Source organism: Leuciscus leuciscus, assembly GCF_965113295.1.
Source record: "Leuciscus leuciscus genome assembly, chromosome: 14".
In the NCBI taxonomy this organism is placed as follows: Eukaryota; Metazoa; Chordata; class Actinopteri; order Cypriniformes; family Leuciscidae; genus Leuciscus; species Leuciscus leuciscus.
Window position 1 is genome coordinate 12016693 of NC_138738.1, and position 25736 is coordinate 12042428.

The 25736-nt window shown below is 39.6% G+C and overlaps 1 protein-coding gene across 1 annotated transcript in view; it reads right to left on the reverse strand.

Annotated features, from left to right (window-relative positions):
* The window catches only part of b4galnt1b (beta-1,4-N-acetyl-galactosaminyl transferase 1b), a 22027-nt gene extending 3728 nt beyond the window's left edge, over nt 1–18299 (reverse strand). Inside the window, exons 1-11 of the mRNA XM_082137258.1 lie at nt 18100–18299; nt 14422–14550; nt 13951–14173; nt 13001–13177; nt 12033–12139; nt 11606–11643; nt 11339–11519; nt 11121–11219; nt 9962–10149; nt 8953–9093; nt 216–453 (exon numbers count right to left, since the gene is read on the reverse strand). Of these exons, the coding sequence (XP_081993384.1) occupies nt 216–453; nt 8953–9093; nt 9962–10149; nt 11121–11219; nt 11339–11519; nt 11606–11643; nt 12033–12139; nt 13001–13177; nt 13951–14165 (1384 nt within the window). The 5' untranslated portion in view covers nt 14166–14173; nt 14422–14550; nt 18100–18299. The remainder of the gene's footprint in view (nt 1–215; nt 454–8952; nt 9094–9961; nt 10150–11120; nt 11220–11338; nt 11520–11605; nt 11644–12032; nt 12140–13000; nt 13178–13950; nt 14174–14421; nt 14551–18099) is intronic.
* Between the last annotated feature and the right edge of the window lie 7437 nt (nt 18300–25736).

Below are 25736 nucleotides of genomic sequence, written 5' to 3' on the forward strand. Positions count from 1 at the left end.
TACATTATGATTCACATGTATAACATTTAAAAGCATTGATCAGGATTTTTAGTATTTTACTATAGACTATTTTACTATACATAACATGAAAACAATTATTAGCTCATTAGTATTTGCCAGAATTTAATATATTTAATAATTGAATAATTTATGAGTTTAATTTTTGCAATCCTAGAATCACCTAATTGTGTGTTTGCACTCCATTGAAAACTCACCCAAGTGAGCAACACGGGCAAGCCGGGGGTCAAAGCCAACCTGCTGCACTTTATCTGTCCTGGCAAGAAAGAAATTGATGACTCCATCAGTGACCACGCAGTGAGGAAACCCCTGGATGATATGATGGAAGCCTCGCCGCATGTGCAGACAGTCTCCGTCTTCTTCTCCAGCCTCAATTGAGATGGTCTGCCTGTAGGTGGCAGTGTAGCCTGTAACTTCACGCACTGCTCCTCCAACCTGAACACACACAGAAGCCAAACACTAAGAACAATGCAGAAAAGACGAACTAAAGTGGAGAACACTCTTTGGTACAGGGTAAAAACAGTTCATCTATTTTTGTGTCTTCTTCTTTAAGAAAGAGGATGATCTTGTCTCCTTTCTCCAGGGCATGTCTCCAGCTGGGAGGTTGTGTGCGCACAGAAGACTCGTTCACTGGAAAGGTCACATAGATGACCCATTACAGCGCAGTAATCTGCCCTAGATCTGCTGCTGCCTAAAGAAAACTGTATTTATTGCACTCTTTCCTTAATCGTATTATTTGATACAAACAGACTCTATAGAAATCTTTACCATTCAAAACTCTTCCTTTATAAGCATCAGAGTACTCAAAATGTAACAAAATGCAAACAAACATGTGTTGTTTTTTTGGACCATTTTGAACTTTACAGACTTCGATAATCTTCTCTGTTAGAATTCTAGCAATCACTGCCAAAGACGGAGAGTAGGAAGGTCTCATAATATAAAGCCTGTTTAGCTCTGCTGTGCTGATGCTAAATGTGCTGATCTCAAAAGGAATCAAATCAGCAGTGAACACTGTCCTGAGATTCAGAGATTTGCCAAAACCTTTGTTCTGATTTTGAAAAATAATGTGAAAAACAGGAGTCAAATGTAATTTGTCAAATGACATACTCAGCTGAATGAACTTAAAGCTACATTTAGACAGTAGTGTGCAGATTGAGGCCGGGCTAATGCTTTTAGAAGCAGATGCCAGATGCAGAGGTATGTGGCTGCTCGGTCATTGTCTTTGTGGGTGTTGGTTCTTTTGCTGTTGTAGGCTTTAAAGGGATACTTCACTGTTTTTTCATATTAAACTATGTTATTCCCTTAACTAAGACATACCTCTCTCGTCTCAGTGCGTGCACTCAATTGCTCTGGCGCGCGGCGACACTTTGATAGCACTTAGCTTAGCCCAGTTCATTCATTAGGGACCAAACAGAGATGACGTTAGAAGCGACCAAACACCTCCACGTTTTCCCTATTTAAATACAGTTACACGAGTAGTTACACGACCAAGTATGGTGACACAAAATAAAACGTGGCGCTTTTCTAAGCAGGTAAAAAGGATAACTATAATGTATGGCGGAATATAGGGTGACCATATTCCAGGTCATGTCCGGCCGGGATTTCGAGATCGCCCAAAATATCCGCGATTCGGCTTTTGCTTTCTCGTCGCCATTCATTTTGTTTACATGTACACCTTTTGATTCAGTAGGACTGAATTACTTCCGATTGGTTAATCTGAATGTAGTGTTTACATGAACACTAAACAAGTGATCGGTTGATGTGCGTTCTAGCATTGCTAAGAAAATTCATGTGTTTTCGTCTCGAATGGGATCCGTGTGAATCAGAATGCATGACCTGCAAAGCTGGCACGTACGTGTCAGTGTCAAATAACGTAATAATGTAAACATAATGAATGGTGACTGTAGAAAGCAAAAGCCGAATCCCGGGCATTTTGGGCGATCTCGAAATCCTGGCCAGATATGTCCTGGTTAAACAGGACATATGGTCACCCTAGCGGAATAGCACTTGGGAGCACTTCGACTCGGCGCAGTAAAAAGTCACGTTGGTTGTAATGACAGAAGTGAGAGGGAGAGGGGGAGAGGATTTTTCAGGAGTGACTTTTTGTGAGGATTTGCTGACTTTTTCAGGAGTGACTCCTGAAAAATCCTCTCCCCCTCTCCCTCTCCCTCTTACTGCGCCGAGTCGAAGTGCTCCCAAGTGCTATTCCGCCATACATTATAGTTATCCTTTTTACCCGCTTAGAAAAGCGCCACGTTTTATTTTGTGTCACCATACTTGGTCGTGTAACTACTCGTGTAACTGTATTTAAATAGGGAAAACGTGGAGGTGTTTGGTCGCTTCTAACGTCATCTCTGTTTGGTCCCTAATGAATGAACTGGGCTAAGCTAAGTGCTATCAAAGTGTCACCGCGCGCCAGAGCGATTGAGTGCACGCACTGAGACGAGAGAGGTATGTATCAACTTGTCTTAGTTAAAGGGATACTCCACTTTAAAATGAAAATTCTGTCATCATATACTCACCCTCATGTTGTTTCAAACCTGTATGAATTTATTTCTTCTGCTGAACAGAAAGGAAGATATTTAGAAGAATGTCAGTTACCAGACAGTTTCTGGTCTCATTGACTTCCATAGTAGGAAAAAAATATACTATGGAAGTCAATGGTACCAGAAACTGTCTGGTTACTGATATTCTTCTAAATATCTTCCTTTCTGTTCAGCAGAAGAAAGAAATTCATAAAGGATTGAAACAACATGAGGGTGAGTATATGATGACAGAATTTTCATTTTAAAGTGGAGTATCCCTTTAAGGGAATAACATAGTTTAATATGAAAAAACGGTGAAGTATCCCTTTAAGGACCTTTGAAATAACTGAAATCATTAGTCGAAGTGATATGGAACTTCAATGCGGTCAAGACCTGCCTGAAACGACTTCAGCTGGGCATTTAATAGAATTTATTGTATACCTTAGAACATTCGTCAACCAATCAGAATCAAGCATTCAACAGCCCTGTATTATAATTATTTTTAACCAACTAGTGTTTTTTTTAAATATATCTGAAGTCAGTTCCCTTTATATTCACACAGGTGTCCTAACAAAGTAACCACGGGTCAAGTTCATCATATGTGAGTTTCACAAACACCTAGAAAGATTAAATTTGAAAAATATATTTTTCATCAATAAATATATTACTACTACTATGGCCGTTCATGTCGAGTGCGACAAACTGCTTCCCGTTTTGAGCGTCTCTCTTCCAGAAATGACTTGTAGGCCTCCTGAGAGTCCCTGCGGCCGTTGTTAATTGCTGCGCGCCAGTTGGGTCTGTCATTTGCAAGTGCCTCCCAGTTGTCCAGGTTGATGGAGAAGGCCTGAAGATACCTCTTAATAACGTCTTTAAAACGTAGATGGGGGCGACCATGTTTGCGGGGGGCATTTGCCAGCTCACCATACAGCAATATTTTTGGGAGGCGGGTGTCATTCATTCGATAAATATGCCCAGTCCAACGGAGGTGGCGTTCACAAAGGATGGTGTACAGGTCACTGGAACCAGTTCTCTCAAGTATAACAGAGTTTGGCACATAGTCCTTCAAGGCAGCGAAAATGGAAGGCGTTGAGGCGATGTTCGTGCCTCCTGTATGTTGTCCATGTCTTGACTTGCATATAGTAAGTTGCTAAGTACACATGCATGGTATACACGGACTTTGAGGAGCAATGAGAGGTTCTTGTTGTGCCAAACACGCTTGCTCAATTTTCCAAACACTGATGATGCCCTCCCAATGCGCATGTCAAGCTCTGCGTCAGGGTTATTGTTGTTTGATACTGTGGAACCCAGGTAGGTGAATTTGTCTACTACAGATAGACATGTGTTGTTAATGTATACTGTAGGGTTCAGGGTTGCAGGTTGGGCAAGGATAACTGTCTTTTTAAGACTAATCTGAAAACCAAACTCTAGACATGCAGCGGCAAAAGATGAGCAGAGTAGTTGTAGATCTGTCTCTGAGTGGGCAACAAAGGCAGCATCATCAGCATAAAGCAGCTCACGAACCAGAACATGGCATACTTTAGTCTTCGCCCACAGTCTGGCCAGATTGAACAGTTTTCCTGAGCTGCGGGTGTGTAGAAGGATACCCGAGTCATCAGGGAAGGCACGGCGTAGCAGGGCAGAGAAGAAAATTCCGAAGAGGGTAGGAGCAAGGACACATCCCTGCTTTACTCCACACCTTATCTGGAACTCTTCAGAGCGAGTGCCTTCAGACTGTACAGTTCATGCCTTCATGCCCTCATGAAACTCAGTGATCACCTTCAGTAACTTTGGAGGGCAGCCAAGTCTTTGTAGGATTAGGAAAAGTCCAGATCGACTAACGTAGTCAAAGGCCTTGGTCAAGTCTACAAACACCAAGAACAGAGGTTTATCAATACACTTTTCCTGTAGTTGACGAACACAGAACACCATGTCTGCTATGGAGCGGCCAGCACGAAACCCACACTGGCTTTCAGGGAGGATACGGTCAGCAAGGATTTGTAGACGTGGTAGAATAGTACGAGCAAATATCTTGCCAGCAAGACTGAGCAGAGATATTCCTCTAAAGTTGTTACAGTCTGCACAGTCCCCCTTGTTCTTATAGATGGTGATGATGTTGGCATCTCTAAGGACATCTGGGAGATATCCACTGTTCCAGCACATCACAACCAGATGATGTAGGACAGAGGCAAGAACATCACCGCCTGCCTTATAAGCCTCAGGGGGGAGGCCGTCAGCTCCGGGAGACTTGTTATTTTTCAGTGCTTTAATTGCAGATTTGACTTCCTCAATGGTAATATCTGCATCCAGATCAGACATAGGGGGGAGCTCAGGAACAGCAGCAGTTATTGCCAGTGTGTTGGCTGTGACAGGCTGAGCATAGAGAAGGCTGTAGTGCTCTGCCCATCTCACCAATTGAGATTCCAAATCAGTCAGAAGTTCTCCTGATAGGGAACAGAGTGGAGAGGATTTTTTAGGGACTGGGCCCAAGGCTTCTTTCAGACCTTCAAAGACTCCTCGAATGTTTCCAATGGATGCACTTGACTCAATACTGTCACACAGTGTGCTCCAGTAAGCCTGCATGGCTGTGCGAGTGACCCGTTGGACATTGCGGCATGCCTGCTTCAAAGCTGCCTTATTTGAGCGAGTGTTATACTGCAGGTAGGACAGTCTGGCTGAATGCTTAGAGTCAATTGCAGGTAGGAGCCGGCTGGCATGGGTTTTGAACCAGTCAGGCTGGGATCTGGATCGCTTTCCAAAAATGGAGAATGCAGCCTTTGTGGTAGCAGAGTGGAAGTGAGGAGGTGAGGAGTCAAAGCTGGAAGCAAGTAGTTCCTGGAACACATGCTGCGACGCAGGAACATAGGTTGCAGAAACATCCAGACGAGGAGTAGGCTTTGGCCTGGCGTAATGAAACTTGTTTGGGACCATCCTTAGTTTGCAACGTAGAAGGGCATGATCAGTGTCACAATCTGCAGAGTGTAGTGATCGGCAGTGTGTTACTTCCTTCAGATGCTCACGCTTCACCAGTACATGGTCAAGTTGATGCCAGCGCTTAGAACGTGGATGACACCAGGTGACCTTGGAGGAGCTTGAGCCCTTAAAGAATGAGGAGGGGACACAGAGTTTGTGGGTGCTACAAAGTTCCAGTAAGCGCTGACCGTTGTCATTCATGTTGCCATATCCATGGCTTCCCAGAATGTCAGGCCATGCACTAGAGTTAGCACCCACTCGGACATTAAAGTCACCAAGGATCATCAAACGTTCGGTTGAGGGGGTCTTCTGAACAATGGCGCTAAGTTGATTGTAGAATGATTCCTTTACATCTAGGTCAGAAGTCAGTGTAGGGGCGTAAGTGGCTATGATTGTAGCTGGGCCACAGTTTGTGTGCAGGCGCAGTGAGGAGAGGCGTGAGGAGATGGGCACAGGTTTTTCCACTGAGGATAGTAGCTTGTTTTGGATTGCAAAGCCTACATCGTGCATTGGTCTGTCACCGTCTGGGTATCCATTCCAGAATAAAGTATAGTTTTTTTCCCGGACAGAGCCAACACCGGTCAGCCAGGTTTCACTCAGGGCAGCGATGGAGATGTTTAGTCGGAGTAGTTCTGCATCAATCAGGGCTGATTTACGAGGTGAGACGCAGTCCATGTCAGAACTAACGCCAAGAGAACGCACATTCCAGCATGTGATGGAGGTGTATGCAACAGTTGCAGGATGACGACCAGGTCGCGCCTGCCGTACACGCGAACCTTGCCGAGCAACGACAACACTCTCAAGGACAGAGTGCTCCCGAGTTGCCAGTCGTGGAGGCTGAATGTTTGACGTCATAGTGGAGAGATGAGATGCTCATAGTAGAGAGCGCCCGGGCAAAAAATTAAGTGAAAGCATGCGTGCCCAGGTCAAACTTCCACCTCTGGACTCAACGCTACAGATTCACCGGGCGGCTGAGACAGACCAACTCAGGTGCTGTAAAAGCAGACGCGCTCTGATACTCAGCATACCAGCCCCTGCTGCTGGGCTAGCAGGGTGGACTGGGTTTTGTCTGATCTCTCGCCTTTGACCTGTCTGGCTTGCTTAAAGCTACCAGGGGTACAAGTCCCCCGCCAGCTTAGCTCTCAGGGTCATTGGGACTCACAAGCTGTTCCGCCACGACAAGGCACCAGTCCATGGAACAGCAATATATATACAGTGAGGAAAATAAGTATTTGAACACCCTGCTATTTTGCAAGTTCTCCCACTTGGAAATCATGGAGGGGTCTGTCATCGTAGGTGCATGTCCATCCACTGTAAGAGACATAATCGAAAAAAAAAAATCCAGAAATCACAATGTATGATTTTTAAACTATTTATTTGTATGATACAGCTGCAAATAAGTATTAGAACACCTGTCTAACAGCTAGAATTCTGACCCTCAAAGACCTGTTAGTCTGCCTTTAAAATGTCCACCTCCACTCCATTTATTATCCTAAATTAGATGCACCTGTTTGAGGTCGTTAGCTGCATAAAGACACCTGTCCACCCCATACAATCAGTAAGAATCCAACTACTAACATGGCCAAGACCAAAGAGCTGTCCAAAGACACTAGAGACAAAATTGTACACCTCCACAAGGCTGGAAAGGGCTACGGGGAAATTGCCAAGCAGCTTGGTGAAAAAAGGTCCACTGTTGGAGCAATCATTAGAAAATGGAAGAAGCTAAACATGACTGTCAATCTCCCCCGGACTGGGGCTCCATGCAAGATCTCACCTCGTGGGGTCTCAATGATCCTAAGAAAGGTGAGAAATCAGCCCAGAACTACACGGGAGGAGCTGGTCAATGACCTGAAAAGAGCTGGGACCACCGTTTCCAAGGTTACTGTTGGTAATACACTAAGACGTCATGGTTTGAAATCATGCATGGCACGGAAGGTTCCCCTGCTTAAACCAGCACATGTCAAGGCCCGTCTTAAGTTTGCCAATGACCATTTGGATGATCCAGAGGAGTCATGGGAGAAAGTCATGTGGTCAGATGAGACCAAAATAGAACTTTTTGGTCATAATTCCACTAAACGTGTTTGGAGGAAGAAGAATGATGAGTACCATCCCAAGAACACCATCCCCACTATGAAGCATGGGGGTGGTAGCATCATGCTTTGGGGGTGTTTTTCTGCACATGGGACAGAGCGACTGCACTGTATTAAGGAGAGGATGACCGGGGCCATGTATTGCGAGATTTTGGGGAACAACCTCCTTCCCTCAGTTAGAGCATTGAAGATGGGTCGAGGCTGGGTCTTCCAACATGACAATGACCCGAAGCACACAGCCAGGATAACCAAGGAGTGGCTCTGTAAGAAGCATATCAAGGTTCTGGCGTGGCCTAGCCAGTCTCCAGACCTAAACCCAATAGAGAATCTTTGGAGGGAGCTCAAACTCCGTGTTTCTCAGCGACAGCCCAGAAACCTGACTGATCTAGAGAAGATCTGTGTGGAGGAGTGGGCCAAAATCCCTCCTGCAGTGTGTGCAAACCTGGTGAAAAACTACAGGAAACGTTTGACCTCTGTAATTGCAAACAAAGGCTACTGTACCAAATATTAACATTGATTTTCTCAGGTGTTCAAATACTTATTTGCAGCTGTATCATACAAATAAATAGTTAAAAAATCATACATTGTCATTTCTGGATTTTTTTTTTTAGATTATGTCTCTCACAGTGGACATGCACCTACGATGACAATTTCAGACCCCTCCATGATTTCTAAGTGGGAGAACTTGCAAAATAGCAGGGTGTTCAAATACTTATTTTCCTCACTGTATATATAACCATATATTTTTGATGGTTGGTATTTTGTTATATAATGCAATGGCATCATATACTTTGAGTGTCACTTAAGTGTCAATTATGTTTTGGTGCCACTGTATATAGGGCAAAAATAAATAAATAAAAAGAAGAAAAAAAAAGATGCAGGGTTCCTCATTTTTACCATGGCACAGTGTTTTCTCTAAAAACATTGCTAAAGAAAATAATACCATGATGTATAACTCCAAAAACACTTGGTATTTTTAATTAGCAATAACAGGTTGTTGTTGTTGTTGTGGATATTGTGAGGTGGGATGGTTTCTTGATTAAAGGTTTAACTGGGGACTCTGCCAGTTCCAAAGGTGTAAGTTCCTCACCACAAGAGGGACCTAAAGAAACACTTTGCTTCTTGTGCAATGGAAAAAAGTCCTCAAGGGGTTTTTAAGCCATTGATGTGCACCTGAGCCACCCAACACATACAATGTCTCTGCAATGGCTCTTCACTAGACAAGATTATAAGTGTATAGTATTGTTTTTGTCTTTATTTGATGAAAAACATTTTATAGTGGAAATTTGCTGTGCAGGAAAACCCTGTATATCACGCTACATACAGTATATATTTGAATGTTTTCTCACCAGGTCAAGTGTGGTTTTCTCCAGCACATCCACCAGCTTCTCTAGCTTTGTGTTGGCAGTGAAGATGAAGTCATCATCCACCCACAGCACATACTTGGTTGTGACCTGTGACACGGCCAGATTACGACCAGCAAACCAGCCCTGAGACATAGACACATATCAGAGCCCATCATACGGCATGCAAACACAGACAGGAATGGGTCATAAACTCTAAAAAATCTGGGTTAAAATCTGGGTCATTTTGGCAACCCAGTGCTGGGTCAAAAAATGGTCGAACCCAGCAATCAAAAGTTGAACTTTGATTAGCATTAAAAATATATAAGAGACAAGATATAAAAATAGTGTTTGTGTATGTCAGTGAGAAAAAGTGAAGAAAAGAATAGCAAGTTATACAGTTCATACAGTTAAACAAAATTGCTTTTTAAAAGTTTAATATTAAATATCTACCAGCAAATATCTTAGGCTCAGTACAGCCACGAACCACACAGAGAGAAAGCCTGTAATAAACCCTGGAAGTCAGGAATAAACTATTTATTATAGTGAATCTACAGGATTTCCTTTCCGTTTAAATCCCTCCTCAGCACCATTCCGGCTTGTTCATTTTTCGTTCACCAGACACCAGTCACCGCTCGAGTGATTTGAATATGAGAAAAAAAAAACTCAGACAAAACCCTCCAGTTTTAAAAGAACACGCTCCTCGCTACAGGCAGTTTCAAAGTTTTCTTCTATTTTCCACACATATTACGGTCATGAGCGACGCAAACACAGATGGGCGAAGTGGTATCGGCACACAGAAAACCTTTGCGTTTGAGCTTGCTTGACATTCATGCTCTCTTTCACAACCACATTCTAAACCCAGCACCAATGGGTTACTGATTATTAAACATTATTGACCCAAATTAAGTCAAATCAACCCAGCTTCCTCATGCAACCAAGCATTTGGGTTTAAAAATTAACACCGTTTTTTTTCAAGTGATATATAAACTGATATTAAAAGAATGTGACCTACCTTTCCAAAGGGCATGATGTAATGTTCAATATATGGGCCTGACACAGTTTTCGGGTGTTCGCTGTCGTCTGCTATCACAATTGTAACAGTTGGATAGTACCGTCGTATGCTGTCAATTAAATCCTGGAGCTTGTCATAGCGCAGGAAGGTTTTGGTTGCTATGGTCACAAGAGCACTGATATTGTACTCTTTGAACAGGGAAAGGTAAATGTGAGAGATTTAATTACTATACCAATTACACTAAAATCACAGAATGAAACAAGTGAATCAAGTGATGATGAAACAAGTAATGACGCCTCTAATAACGGTTTTCTATTTTAATCTATTTTAAAATGTAATTGATTCCTTTGACAGCCATTACTCCAGTCTTCAGTGTCACGTTATCCTTCAGAAATCATTCTAATATGATGATTTGTAGAAAGCAGTTGTGCTGCTTAATAATTTGATCTATCTTTAATGAATAGAAAGTAGCAGCATTTATCTGAAATAGATTTGTAACACTGTAAACATCTTTACTGTCACCTTTGAATAATTTAATGCATTCTTGCTGAATAAAAATTATTGATTTACTGACAGTTTTTAAATGGTAGTGGAATTGATTAACCAAGTTTGAACTGACTAATCATAATTTGAAATTTAAACCAATGTCATTTAAAGTCTCTAAGAAGGACAAATACTGCATTATAGAATGAATCTTCAGATTAATACATCATTGAGAAGTGCGACTAACATGTTAAACTGTAAATGGTCAAGTAAAATATATAAGCACACCTAAAGTGGGTCTGATTGTGCATCTCAAAGCATATCTGCACAGGCTGAGAGTTACCAGATTGACTATGGCTTGAATTGCTCATGAATATTACAGTAATGCATTTACAGTTGGAAAATTCAGTCAGGAAATTCAGGAAGGTTACCTAGCAACATCAGCATGACCTAATTAATATTCATGATATAATCCATCACCATGTTGTGATGTCACAAAAAGTCTATCTTAGTATTATTTATATACTTTTGTATTTATTTTAGATTTATTTTTATATTTGTTATGTGGATGTATGTGCATTTATATCAGTTATCAGTATATTTATATTTTCTTTCAATCCAACAAACTATTTTTAATAGTTTTAGTTATAATTAACAATAACACTGATGTATTCACCTTTATCTGCATCAGAGCCTGTGTTGTAGAGTTTAGGTGTTACTCCATGACGAATCTTGATGGTGAAAAGAGCCTGATGTCCTTCTGTGTCTAACTGCACTGAATCATAAGCACACACAAAAACAACATATGAAATAAAGATTACCCAGTCCTGAGTTTACATGCACATTTGGGATGTTTTTTTGTTTTTTTACAGGAAATACTAAGAAGATGCATACCTGTGTCAGCTGTGCTGGGGTGGAACAGTGTGTTAGTATATGTGATAAACTGGAGCTGTCGATTCAGACTGGACAAAAGGCCGCTGCTCAGGGTCATGTGCATCTCGCCATCACCCCTGACCTTTACACCCTCCACCTCGGCTGCCACATTAAATGTGCCCAGAGATGCTGAAAAATTCAGCTACAGAGAAGGACAAAAACAGTGTTCAGGGAGCATCCACAACACATGGGCACAGAAAACAGATATAAATTATTTATATCACTTACAGTATAGAAATCTCTGGGCAGCTCTTTTAAGGCCAAACCTGTAACACATTACAGCGATGCATTGTTACTGTCCAGCCTCTATAACAAAATGAAAATCCACTAAACTACCTTCTATTAAAGACACGGTTTATTCAGAAATCTAATAATGCTCTTTTCAGATTGTGAAATCGTGAGCGTCATGTTATTATTCTGCACAAACATATATGTATCAGACTTCACTTCAGTCTGGAAAAGATCAAGCTATTTTCTAATTCAGATTGCATAATTTCATTTTTGGGTGAATTATCCCTTTATTCAGTGTTATGTCAGCGTTAATATTCATTATATTAGAATAAAGATTTATTAATATAATGCTTTGCAATAGTCTCATCACATCTCTTCAGTCATATGGCAATATTAATCTAACAAGGCACAAAAAGAGTAATACCTGGTATAAGGATAGTTTTAAGTGGCCGAACCTCCACACCCTGTGTTGGGTACTGCAGGGGGTTGTTAGCTTCAGATACAATCAGCAGATCAGCAGGGGTCTGCGACCTATACACACCAGAGTTATCAATCACTTAAATTAAAACGAAACATTTTATTACTTGAAATTAAATAAATATTAACAGAAAAATAAAATAAAATATCAAAAAACATACTTTATTTTAGCCAGTTGCCGTACTAAAATAACAAAAAATAAATAAACTAAAACTAATACTTAAAAAATACTACGTAGATATATTTGTTACATGTTCCCTTGTTTTGTGTTTCTTGTTTATGTTATTGGAATTTTATTTTGGCGTGCATTTTCTGTTCTCACTGTTCACGTCCTGAGTTTAGTTCCTGTTTTACTTTGTTTCTATAGTCAAGTGACCTTTACTTTTAAAGTGCATTATACATTGCAGATTGTTTCAAAGCAGCTTTATAGTTACTCTTGTTTGTTGCCATAGTGATTGATTACCCACTCCTGCTTCTTGTTTGCCTCTTGTTACCCTGTGTGTTTATATCCCAGTGATTCTTTTGTTCATTGGTATTTTGTTAATAAACTTTTATGCTGCTCTTTGATCCTATTCACCATCTTTTCTGAAGCACCACACGTTACAGTATTTAAAAAAAAAAAAAAAAAAGAATAAAACTACTAAAAATGTAAAAATTTGTAAAATTACAAAATTACAAAAACTTTAAATTAAAATAAAAGCAGAATTTTTTTAAACAAAATTAAATCTAATTCAAAATATTAACAAAAACTATAACAGTATATCAATTATGTTAAAAGGATACACACAGGTATGTATATAGAAACTTTATTTATCAAAACTTGAATAACTCTTGCCTTAAAATTGTCCCAAGTTCAGACATTCTATTTGATAATAAATATAAATATTGGCACTGTCATTAAATGATTAAATGCACCTCATTTGGAAGCTCTGATACTCTTTGGCTCGCCGTTTCTTCATCTCATGCAGCTGGGAGGCCTGGAAGGCAGTGTGCAGGGGATGGGCAGACACTCTGGGGAACAATAGCTGAGCAAAGGGCAGGTTGACCCCTCGGCTCTCTCCTTCACAAACACACCCGTTGCGAGCCAAAAGCCTTGCGGAAGAGGAGAAAAGTTTTCACATGATCATTCTGTGACTATTCTGAGTTTTTTACTTGAAGAAAAATGTTTGCATCCTCCTTGGATGTAACAGTAGACAATGCAGGCCTCTGTGTACAACTGTGTGTATAAACAAATAAAGGATTTACAGACTAATGTTTAAAGACAGAGATTTGCAGATTTCAGAACAACTTTAATTTGTAGCGTATAAAAGTTTGTGGTCAGCTGTCTTTTATTCAGCAACGACACACTAAATCGAACAAAAATTACAGTAAAAACATTTCTAATGTTAGAAAAGATTTCTGTTTCAAATAAATGCTGTTCTTTTGAACTTTCTATTCATCAAAACATCCTGAAAAGAATTATCATGGTTTTCACAAAAATATTAAGATATTTTAAGATTATTAGGATTACTGAAGGATCATGTGACACTGAAAACAGATTAATACAGTTATGGCCATTCAGCTTTGCCATCACAGGAAAAAAAAATATATATATATATTAATGCCTATCATTTTTAAATATATTAAAATAGAACACTGTCATTGTAAATTGAAATAATATTCCACAATATTACTGTTTTACTGTATTTTTGATCAAATAAATGCAGCCTTGGTGAGCATAAGAAAAGAAAAAAAACATAGAACATATCTTACCAACCTCAAACATTTGAATGGTAGTGTATATCAGAAAGTTAGAAGTGGAAAAAGGTTTTATGACCATTCTTAGTGTCCCTTACTTGAACTGATGTTTGTGAGGATTAACTGACCTGGCCACACTCTCCCTCACACGGTAAGGGATGGTACTAGCACTGGGATCCGGTTCAGGAAGTCTCTCCTCCAGTAGCCGCTCAGCTCCAGGACCTGGTCTGTATCGGACATCCACAGTGCTGTAGACCCGCGTGGGCCAGGAATGTAGCACAGCCAAAACCAGGACCACTGATGCTACCAGAGCTAACAGCACAGTCTTTCGTAGGGAACGCATGCTACAAGCTACGACACAAACAGAAACACAGTGTTGAAACTTCATTCAGTTTAATTAGATTAAATGATACAGAAATGATATGGGTTCTTCATGTGAAACCTCATACTCCCTGAGTATCTAAATCTCTTAATTCAAAGAATAAAGCATTAACTTCACTTCAATTTTCTAATTAGCTTCCATTTGATTTCCCTTCACTTAATAACAATGGGGGGGAAGCACTTCAGTAATTCTTAGTAACACTTCATTATATACTCACTCTATCCAATCAGAGCGAGTAGTACTGCAAGTTGCCATTACTGGTTCTAAAGGTCCATGGTACTGATTGACTCAATCTTAATGTGATTGACAGTAGTTGATGTGGCTGATGGAGGGCTCTCTCCATCTGCTGAGGAAGAAAAAACCCTTAGTCGTGTCAGTTGTAGTGCATTCATATACAAATGTATTTATTACTGTACATAAAATCAGTCAAATCTACTCATTCGCTATATTCAAAGTCTTCTAAAGGCAAAACGCTTTGAAAGAGACTGGGCCAAATGTCAGGCTTTATCACTGGGGAATTAAAGTATTTGACACAATAGTGTGGACATTTTTAAAGATAATTTTACACAAGATTCAGCTAATATCAAACAAACATACTAAAACACTGTACGAAACATGTTCTTGGGGAAACTGTCACCCTGCTACAGCTATAAGACAACTAAAATAGTCTAACCTACAGTGCTGGGTAGATTATTTTCAAATTGCAGTCTGTTACAGATTACAAATTACATGACGAAAACTGTTGTTAGTAACGTAATCTATTATATTACACATTTTAGGTAATGTACCTGATTACTTTTAGATTACTTTCGAACTTGTTTATTACTGTCACCATTATGTTCAGTGGTATTCAGTTCAAGGACTTTTAGTTCGTAGTCATTTCTGTCTCATTTCTGTCATTTATATGTTCCTTGTTCCTATTTGCCGCCTCTCATCTGACACCATGGACACTAACACAATCATCACAGCTGTTCGTCGTTTAGTTAATCATCTCTGTGTATTAATGTTCCTGCCTGTGTTCTGTTCATTGTCCGGTTACGTCAAGTTCGCCTATCTGTTGGTTTATTGTAATTAAAACTTTGTGTTGGAATATCTTCGTCTTCTGTTTGCCAGCAACCAGGGATTATTGTGTAGTAGTGACAACCATTGTGTTTTCCATTCTTTATTATCAATAAAAACATTACATTATGCCAGGGTTTTCATAAAAGAACTGTGGGAAAAGCAAATAATTAATACAAATATAAATGACAAAAACGTTTGACATAAAAATTTCACGTTAAAACAAATAAATTATTTTTAAATAAAAATGAAACACTAGAACGCTAAAAATATAAATATTTAATTTATTTACCTATGTCAATGTAACCATCACAAATCTCAGGGAACTCAAAGACTTTCCGAATGTATACATCCACAGTAACCTCTAATAAATAGTTTATTCCATTGTGTGAATAATATGCAATCATGTAATCTATAAAAAAGTTATGAGCATTTGATTATAATTGGATTTCAAAAACATCATTCATTATTTTTTTTTTAAATGTTAATGATACAGTTAATTTGACAGTTAAATGATATTATTACAGTATCAGTAGTAGATAGTGGATCAAAGCTTGCAGGCCTAGTAAGACAATGTGACAAAGTCTCTCTGGGGTTCTCGTATCTCTGTTTTCTGAAGCTTAATTCTAATCAGTAGCTAATATTATAAAATTTGCAGTGGTAATCTAATCCAACAGTTCCTGTAACACATAATGACAATGCCCAGTCTCCAAAAGAGTAGAGCTTACTATCAATCAGATGATTTTTGTAGTGTTAGATGGACATGTTTTACTGATAAAAGAAATCTTGGTAATCAAAGAGTTGATGGTAGCCATTGACTTTCATAAAAAAATATACTATGAAAGTCAATGGCTACCGTCAATTGTCTGGAAAAGTGTGGATTCTGGAATCCACTGCTGCTTCAATGTAAATAATGAGTGATTATAATCAAGGTATTAATCAATATTTTTCCTTCTAAATATCACAAGAGTTGAATGACTTCTCTAGGCTTATGATATTTTACTTTGTAATAGAAGTTTGATTATCAAAAATGTTCTTTTCATGTATTCTTTCAAAGTCTGAAATATCTGAGAGGTGACTGAAGGTCTGACTCAAATGCCAGGAATGCAGTAACAGTGCTTGCTCATTTAGCTCGGCTTCCAGAAATGAATTATGGACTTCTTTAACATGTGTCAATACATACATCTGTTTTGCTGGGGTACCATAACAGCAATGGTCATAGGGGTCATTGGAACTTATAGTTGAGTGACCATTTCTTAAAGTATTTATTGTGTTAGATTAAAAGTGTCCGCTCCTTGGGAGAAAGAACATATTATCTTCATGTTTTGAGAAGACTCTCCTGTTTATAGTTAGAGCCTGGCCAAATCCAACCTTGAAAAAGCTGTGTGTCGGTGTGTGTTAGTCTTCTTGGTTACAGGTTAGAACATGAGGGTGAGTAAGTGATGACAAAATGAAAAAAAATTGGGGGTGACCTATCCCTTTAATAGTCACTGTGGTGAGCATTGCCTTATTTAAAATGTCCACATCCTTTCTTCTTGGGCTTGGAAACATAATTTGTTCAGTACAGTGACCGAGAAAGCAAATAGAGCAAACACATGCAAACAGAAAAAACACCAGCAAATTCTCATCAGGTTTGACAACACTTGTTCTGAAAATACTCGCAACTCAACCGAATACAGAAAAGCGCTGCAAATACTCACAACGCACATTATCAGGATGTTAAAATAAACAAAACAAAAAACACCTTTCAGGTCATCGACAACACCACTGACGAGTAGACATTGAACCCAGCCAGGTTCGTCACTAGTAGGCTAGTTGGGGTCCCCTAGAAACATTTCCGTTGTGGTCTGTGCTATTGCAGTGCGTTTCTGTATTTGGTTGAGTTGTGAGAATTTGCAGTGTGTTTCTATATTCGGTTATGTGAGAATTTGCAGCGCGTTTCTGTATTGGGTTGTGTTGTGAGTATTTGCAGCACATGTGCTGACAAACTGATGAAGATGGGGTTTTTTTTCTATTTGCATACACGTATTTTCCTCAGTTGTCTTCAGTTGGAGTGTGTTTCTGTATTGGGTAGTTATGAGTATTTGCAGCAAATGTGTTGTCAAACTGATGATGTTTTCTTAATGTGTTGCTGTTTTTTATACTTGCATGCGTGTGTGAGAGAGAGTGAGAGAAAGAGAGAGAAGAAAATAAGACATTGTGCAACTAACGCAGTAAACAATCATTCACTTCATGACTCCATCCACAGCCGTGAAAATAAAACCATATATGCGCATTCCCAAAGACTGTACGCCCAATGGAGTCGACTTACTTCCTACTGATATTGTGGTATAGTCTAGGCCAGTGTGCGCTGTGCGGTGATTCCCAGCCTACTGTAAACTATATCTCACGTAGGCCGCACAGCTGACAGCATGCACCGTTGGCTAAATCAGTTCAAAGCCTTGGCAAATAGTCAATAGCCATTAAGGGGCACGATAACTAGCCTACTCATCATTTCCACTGCCCATTTCTGTACAGAAATACAGAGACGTACCGAAAGCCCCTTGGCCTGTTGTCGCCATATGTCACATCATCCACATAAGATTCTATCAGGCAATGCAGAGCCATAATTCTATTAATAAACGTTACCATGGAATCCGAATCAAATCTTTTCTATTCAAACACCAGAAAGTGAGTGCGAACAATTAGGCTACTTTAGCGGTGCTTATTTAATTGTATTTATTTACTTAATAGTGCAGCCGAAACAAACAAATGTGTCGTAACGACTGAGAAAATGATATCAGAGCTAATCACAATAGGGCGGATGAGCGAGCAAACGCGTTCAAATAAATCTTACCTGTAATGTCGCGACCAAGAGGGATCTCCTACCCTTAAAATACCCCCGGCGCTCTTGTCATGTGAACGAAAACCGCTGATAAATGAAGAAAATCCGATGGCATGGCATCCACCTCCGAGGGAGAATGGAGGAGAGCGAAGAGTCGGGCTACCCCCTCTGTGAATAGCGATGGAGGGCTGCAGCCTCTTCAAATGAGGAGGGGAGAGTGATGTAGCTGAACAAAACATGCGATCACGCCTGCCGCTCACCACAAGAAGCGGATTTAGCTCTAATGATTATTGAGATCGTTTTATTCCTGGTCAGAGTTGTCACTGACAGTAGCGCAAACTAAAAATGCTCCATTAGCCAAAATAGTTCATTGCAAACAATAAAGCAACTATACTTTTAAATGGTTTACACACTCTTACAAATAGCCTACAGGTTCTTTAGGCATCTATGGTTCCATGAAGATGCTTTAACATGCATGGAACCTTTCCATTCCACAAAAAGGTTCTTTATAGCGGAAAGGTTCTTTAGATGTTTAAAATGTTCTTCTGTCTAAGAAAAAGATCTTATAAGAAATGTCCACTGAAAGGTTCATTTGGGAACCAAAAATGGTTCTTAATTTTTTTTTGCATTGTTGCAAAAAAAACAAAAAAACAACAACAACATTTGGAACCTTTATTTTTAAGAGTGCAATTAGTCCATGGGCCCAGGCCACAATTTTCACAAATTGGTACCACCCAAGGTGGCAAATTCTAGTTTGATTTTTATTTTTTTGTCCATATCTCTAGATGATAATTCAGCATGATAACCTTTTGTAAGTGGTAGCTTTGTCACAGAAATTAACCTTCAATGACACTAACCGTTGAGCCAAAGAATGAAAAAATCCTGTAACTTTATTTGAACAGAACATGTCATACAAAGAAAAACAAAATAATTATACCTGATTCATGAACTTATTTGGTCATTGCAAAATGTTTCTGTTTATTCACCATCATCATCATCATCATATTCAACCAGTTTCATGACATCAGTTTTCTCCTCCTCCTCCTCCCTCTGATTGCTGCAGGTTTGTAGCTTGCACATTTCTGTGCACTTTAATTTATTGGAAAGACAGGGACAGTGACAAGCTTGCAGGTCCGTGAACACTTGCAGGCCATAAGCTCCAGAACAGCAATTGGTGCTGGGGGTCCCCGCATCCAGTCTAGCATCAGCATACCTGTACAAATAAGTGGGAGATATTTCTCATCCATTTCGGTGAGGTGTCAAGTTTGAGAGCAGTACGTTTTCCTCGTCCTGCAAAAGCACTTACGCTATCACAACCCGTAAAGGCATGTACCCCTATAAGAGCATCACATAGGTCATCTCCAAGGAGCTGAGCAAGGTTGCTGATGTTGATGTACCTTGTTCGATTCTGAGTGCCAGATTTCTGATAAAGGGGGCAGTTCATCTTCTTATAGCATCCAAGACAAAGGATCATGACATCTGTATCCTCACTCACAATAACTGTGGTTTGATAGCCATTCTGGCTAGCATGATTTTCATGTAGGAGCATACGGGTATCGGCCTCCTCATGGGAAGATTTCAGCTCTTCAACAACATTCCAGTCTTTTTTTGGTCAGACAATAGCATCTCTCTAGCCTGGAAAGCCAGACCTACATCAAGGTGTTAGGTCTGGCAACTCTCCATAGACATGGCTCAATCCGAGGGGCGGGATAAACGGCTGTCTTTCAAATTCACTCTGCACGCAATAGGACAGCGCTTCAACCAACCAGAGCGTTCTCGCAACAGCGGAGCTAACGTTAGTTGATAGATTCAACTTTTGAATCTGGCCGGCAAAACTACGAACACATCTTCCTTTTTTAAGAATGACTTAAGTGCCGTTCTTTGCTCTTTTCTCAAAGAAAAACTTAACTCCAAGTCCTCCAGAGTCGCGGCCAAAGCCGATTCGAAAGACTGTTCGCCAGGAGCAGCAGCCATTCTTTGTTTTCAAGTAGCAGGGAACCGTCGCAACTCTGTCGTCATTATGTTAAGCCCGCCCCGCCTACTCTATACACGATGTGATTGGCCAGACCCAATTTAGGTTTTTACTGCTCCGAAAGTCAACGGAGAGTTGCTAGACTACCCTGGCTCCAAAATACATTTTGCTGCCACTAGGGTGCGTCTAGATTTCTAGGCTAGCATCTCTCTCCACAGGTTGCAAAAAGCTGCTTGCCCTGAAGCTTTACCCGGTTCTCTGCTAGCTTCCACTGGTCCACGATGAATGTTATCAAGGCTGTTTTACTGTCTGTATTACTTAACAGCTTTCTCCACTGCACTACATTGTGTCCCGGGTAGGGATGGCTCGATACCACAATTTTGGTTTCGGTACGATACCAGAACCTAATACCTCGGTATCGATACTAAATCGATACCACAGGTGACAAATAACCGGCCTCAAAATTTAAGTGAATTGAAACTATTTTATTAAAAAACACTGCTTGAAACTCTGCAGTACCGAATATGCAAACAAAAAGTATCAAAATGTAAAAAATTAAAAATAAATAAAAAAAAAACAGTCAGGGAACATACAGTAGCCTAGGTTAAATTTTGATTTTGGAAAGAAAAGAAAAAACCTGAAATGATACAATTAAAATAGGTTAATATCTATAATAATAAATTAATATAGAATAAAAATAGAATAATGAAATGACATGTTAACCATTAGCTGACAACAGAGAATTATCAACATTTATAGCATTTATTCATCTTGGTTTGAGTACTGTTTGGGTTCATATTAGTTTAATGCATTGCATAAAGTAGGCTAATGTTAACATGCTAAACATGTATTAGTATATTTAAATAATAATTACTGATTGATCTAGATTAATACATGTTATAAAATACTGTTAGGTCAGGTTACCTAATGAATGTTGACAAATGTAGCTTAATTGTAAAGTGTTATTCTAACATTCATATTAGTAATATCCATATTACTACTATTACTCTTTCTCTCTCGGCTGATTCCTAGGGGTCGCCACACTAGCAATTTTACTAGCACTAATACTAAAATGAATATTACTAATCTCTTTATTCATTCAAATTCAATTAATATATGATTGTTTGAATGTGCAAAAATTATGAGACCTAAACTTCATTGGTTCTAGCGTGTCATGCAAGCACATTTGAGCTTTCGTGTTTACCGTATCATATTTAATTGATAAGCTCTTATGTATGTGCGCTGATCAGTGTTGTGAATAGAAGTCTAAATTAAATCAGTTGAATGATGCTCACCTGTCGATCTCTGAACTCTTTGAACAAGTCAGGATGAGCAAGTGACAAGTGCTTAGCCAGACTGTGTTGCCTCCCGTGGCTAATTTAAAGCAGCGTTTGTAGAGTGGTGCATTGAGGTCTGTTGCTTCACCTTTCTCATTACTTTTGTAAGCAAAGTAATGCTATATTTCACTCCTACTGCTCTCTTTATTTATTAATTTCGGGCGTGTAGAATCATAGACAGTATGTGTAGAATGAGCTTCATCTGTTTGATCCAGTGTTGCCAGATTAGAAATGTCGAAGTATCGTACCAAAACCTCAAAATTATCGTTTTTTGAGAAAAATTATCGTACACGAACCAAACGCATAAAATATAGCTATTTTCCAACAACTTTATTTTCCAAATAATTTTACAGCCAATTTAAACAAGCTGTGTAATGCGCTCACACTAACTGGAGGAAGTCTGGCTACTTAACTTTTTTTTTGCCAAAGTGCAAACGATATGCCGACAGTCCACATTTTGAACTAGAAAATTGTAATTGAACATAATTAAAATTGTAGTGTAGTGTAAAAAAAATTGTAGTGCAAAACTGTAGTGTAGTGTTGACCGTGTGGTGCCTGTCTGTGTGTGTGTGTGTGTGTGTGTGTGTGTGTGTGTGTGTGTGTGTGTGTGTGTGTGTATACGTGCTTGCGTGCAGGCAGGCGAGCCTGCAAAATGATTCGGGGTCAGAGAGAGAGGCGGTAGGATGTGTGTTTGGACGAACAACTGAAAACTCTGAAATTATCGTACATTATGGGATTTTTTTCATTATTGATCGTACATCGTACAGAGGTCAAAATTATCGTACAAATACGATAATTATCGTACATCTGGCAACACTGGTTTGATCCATCGTGTTCCTCCGTTGTCACGTTTGCCGGTTTTGCGTGACCCGCGTCAGTTTGGGTAGCGCACTGCCGCCTAGCGGTGAACTTCGAAACAGCAGCGCATCAAATACCGAATTGAGCAAAATTATGATATTGTACCGTTTGAAATATAATATATACCGGTATTTTTGCAGTACCGGTATACCGCGCATCCCTAGTCCCGGGGCAATGTTCTTCCATTGAGTGCTACTTGCTGAACCACGATTGTATCTCTCAGCATTCTTGATTGATGTTTTCCAGTACACATCAAACACCACATCTATCCGCTTACTGTTTCTTCCTTCGTGCAACATTAGGTTCGATACAGAACCAGCAATCTCTCCAAAAGTCTTGCCATTACCTTTTAGTATCTGAACAAGGCTCATTCCATCAATGATGCATGCAGATTGTTCTCCAATATCTTCAACTGATGATGCTGATTTCTCTAACTCTCTTGCAAGAGCAGCCTTATTAGTTTTCCGCAATGAGCCATCTGGATTTGAAAGTGCCCAAGGCAATGGACCAAGTGGATGAGCCAGGACATCTTTAATGTGAAGTTCTCTACTTTGCGAAGCAATGATCATATGCCCAAAGAGATTTCTGTCAGCTTTCAAGACCACCCCTTTCTTCTGTGCTTGTTTTACTCTAGCACTTGTCTTGATGCTTGAGAATGTCTTCAGATTCTGTTTTCTAATTTTGTCATGGAACCTGGTTGCAGGTGACTCTTTCTCTAAACGTTCACTTCTGAACGTCTGATATGCCTGCTCTCCAGTCTGGTGAGCTTGCAGCAGATCACTTGCTATGTCTGGTGACACAGCCATTCCTGTGGAAAGACTAATGATATCAGACTGATCTGGACCTAGAGGGTTTACCCAGCTTCTCTCCATAAGTTCTACAAAAGCATTTACATCTGCCATATCTTTCTCTATCCTGGGCTTCTGTAAATCTAGATGACTGAAACACTGTGTAGACTCATTCCCTGTCATGTTTCTGAGTTGCCTCAGATACTGACTTCTGTTTTCTGAAGTGAGATAGTATCTGGTGACTGCTCCAGTTTTTAGGCTAAAACCCTTGGTTCCACCGGCAGTCTGGGTGTCCTTGTTTATAGTCTCCTCAATTGTCTGGTCTACCGGAATCTTTCCAAAGGGATTGTTCCTGCCCAGCTGGACAGAAAAACCACCCTCTATAAAGTGCGCATGAACACCAGGATGATCCACCTCCAGGTGAGACATTTGAGCATAGTAGTATGTCAGATATCTGGCATAGTTTAGCTTATCATAAGCAAAACACCATGGAATGGTTGCTCTAATTGCTGCAAGATGCATCATCCACTTTCCCTCTCTTGATGCTCGAATAAGACTAAGCAAAATCTCAACCATGTCCACATAAGACATCCAGAAGGCAGACAGGGGACCATTGTTATCTCTAAGGTAACTGAGGAACTCTTTGAATCGTGTCAGAATGCGTTGACATCAATCTTGCTCAAGGGTTCCCTCAAATCTTGTCTGAGATATTTCTTGACACAGGTTATCGACTGCTTGCAGAATTGCTTCCAATTGAATAAGATCTTCCTGATGATTCTGTTCTAACCATGGATGAAAACCTTTCCATGCTAGTCTCAGGAAAGCCTCATAGAGCAGCTTGTGGAGCCTTACTCCTCGTTTATACCTGTGAACATCAATAACCCCTGAGATTGAGCCATCAGCTATCACTACTGCCTCTACACAAAGGTCTCTTAGACCAGCATCTGCAAACCGTTTTCCAATTATTGCCATGAAAGTACAGGTGGTATGGAAGACCCCCATTCTAAGGATGATGTTCTTGAATACCTCCTGGTGTTTCCAGGTAATTTCTGCAGCTTTGGCATATAATGCCTGGTCAAAAACAACAACAATGTTGATGAGCTGCAGAGACTTCATGATGCTTATCGACTGGTTAAGTACCTTTTCAGATGAACATAGTGGCTTATCTGTACAACGAGGTACGGAGGAGTAATCTGAAACTTTTGAAACTAGCACCAGTCATTGTTGTTGCATAATATTATTTCATATACAGTACATACATATTTTTTCAAAATTGCTAGGTCATGGATTGTCCCACCATCATGGTTCTGATATCACCAGATTACAGACAGTCTTGTCTATCAATATCTGAAAAGATACCCCCCTTAACATCAATATCTTTTGAGATAGATTTACAAATATAACAATTAAGTAGATTGAAAAAAATAGTTTTCTTTAATATGAAAGCTAATATAAAACGTATACCACATATATTATGTCAAATTATGGCAGATCTGGATAGCCCTGACCGTCCTGAAAAAATAAACATATAGCATGTATGGCTACCTCTTATAATAGACTTCATACAAACCTGCGGGGCAGATACTGTAGGACGATAATGGCAATAATAATGATTGTCCCAAAATATTAGTAAAGCTACTCATTTGAAAAGGTTATCATGTTTCAAAGTACTTATATGGACTCTACAAACAAACTGGTACCAAAGAGATTTTGCCACCTTAGGTGGTACCAAATTCTGGCTTGGCCCATGGACTAAATGTGGTACAATCAGTTAGGCATGATTTGCAAAATAGGGTTCTTAGTGCACTGGTCACAAATTTGACCACTGACGTGTTTACATTGGATTATGATTGTAATTTATATGATCATAGATAATACATCCTTAATGGACTGACATCATCTCTCACATGAAAAAAAATCTGGTCACATGACACCAGCAATGTAAAAATCCTTTCCCACTCATCTATTTAGGGTTGCAGTGATGTTGGAGCCTTGTCTTGAGCTGAAGGCAAGGGAAACTCCTGGCTGGACGAATGACCCGACAGGAATCCATGTCAAAATGTTCACATGCCTATCAAGACAGTCTGAAATACCATAATACATTTATTTCAAACCAAGGCAGTCAAACAAGAACATCCACTGCCCTATAACTTCATCAAATGTTGGCAGTAGCCATGTTTAGCTTATTCCCCCAGACTGCTTTTGATATTACGATGTATAAAATGTTTTATTTATGCACTTATTTATGGAATATATATATTTGTAAAACTGTAATTCCTGGCCTATACACTTTCGAGAATGCATTTCAAGAGATCTTTGTTAGCTTTGTTAATCAAGACATTCTTAATAAATCTCACTAAAATGTATGATTTATTCTAACACTGTTGCAAGTTTTAAAATTAACATATAAGCAACAGTCAGTAAAAAGAGAAATAAAAAACCAAGCCAGTAAATCAGGAACAAAGAAAATAATGTAGATGCACCATTGTATGAAATTGTGCTAGAGAATTAATGTGCAGGATGAAACAGGATGCAACTGTTTTCTAATGAGGAAACCATAGATTAGGAACCGATTAGTAGCCTAGATACAGATGATCTTTAGTCATCATCAACCACAAGTAATCAGAGATCTGTATGAAGAGATCTCTGTTATCACAAAAAAAGATACTGTTTATATAAAAAATGAGAGAGAGA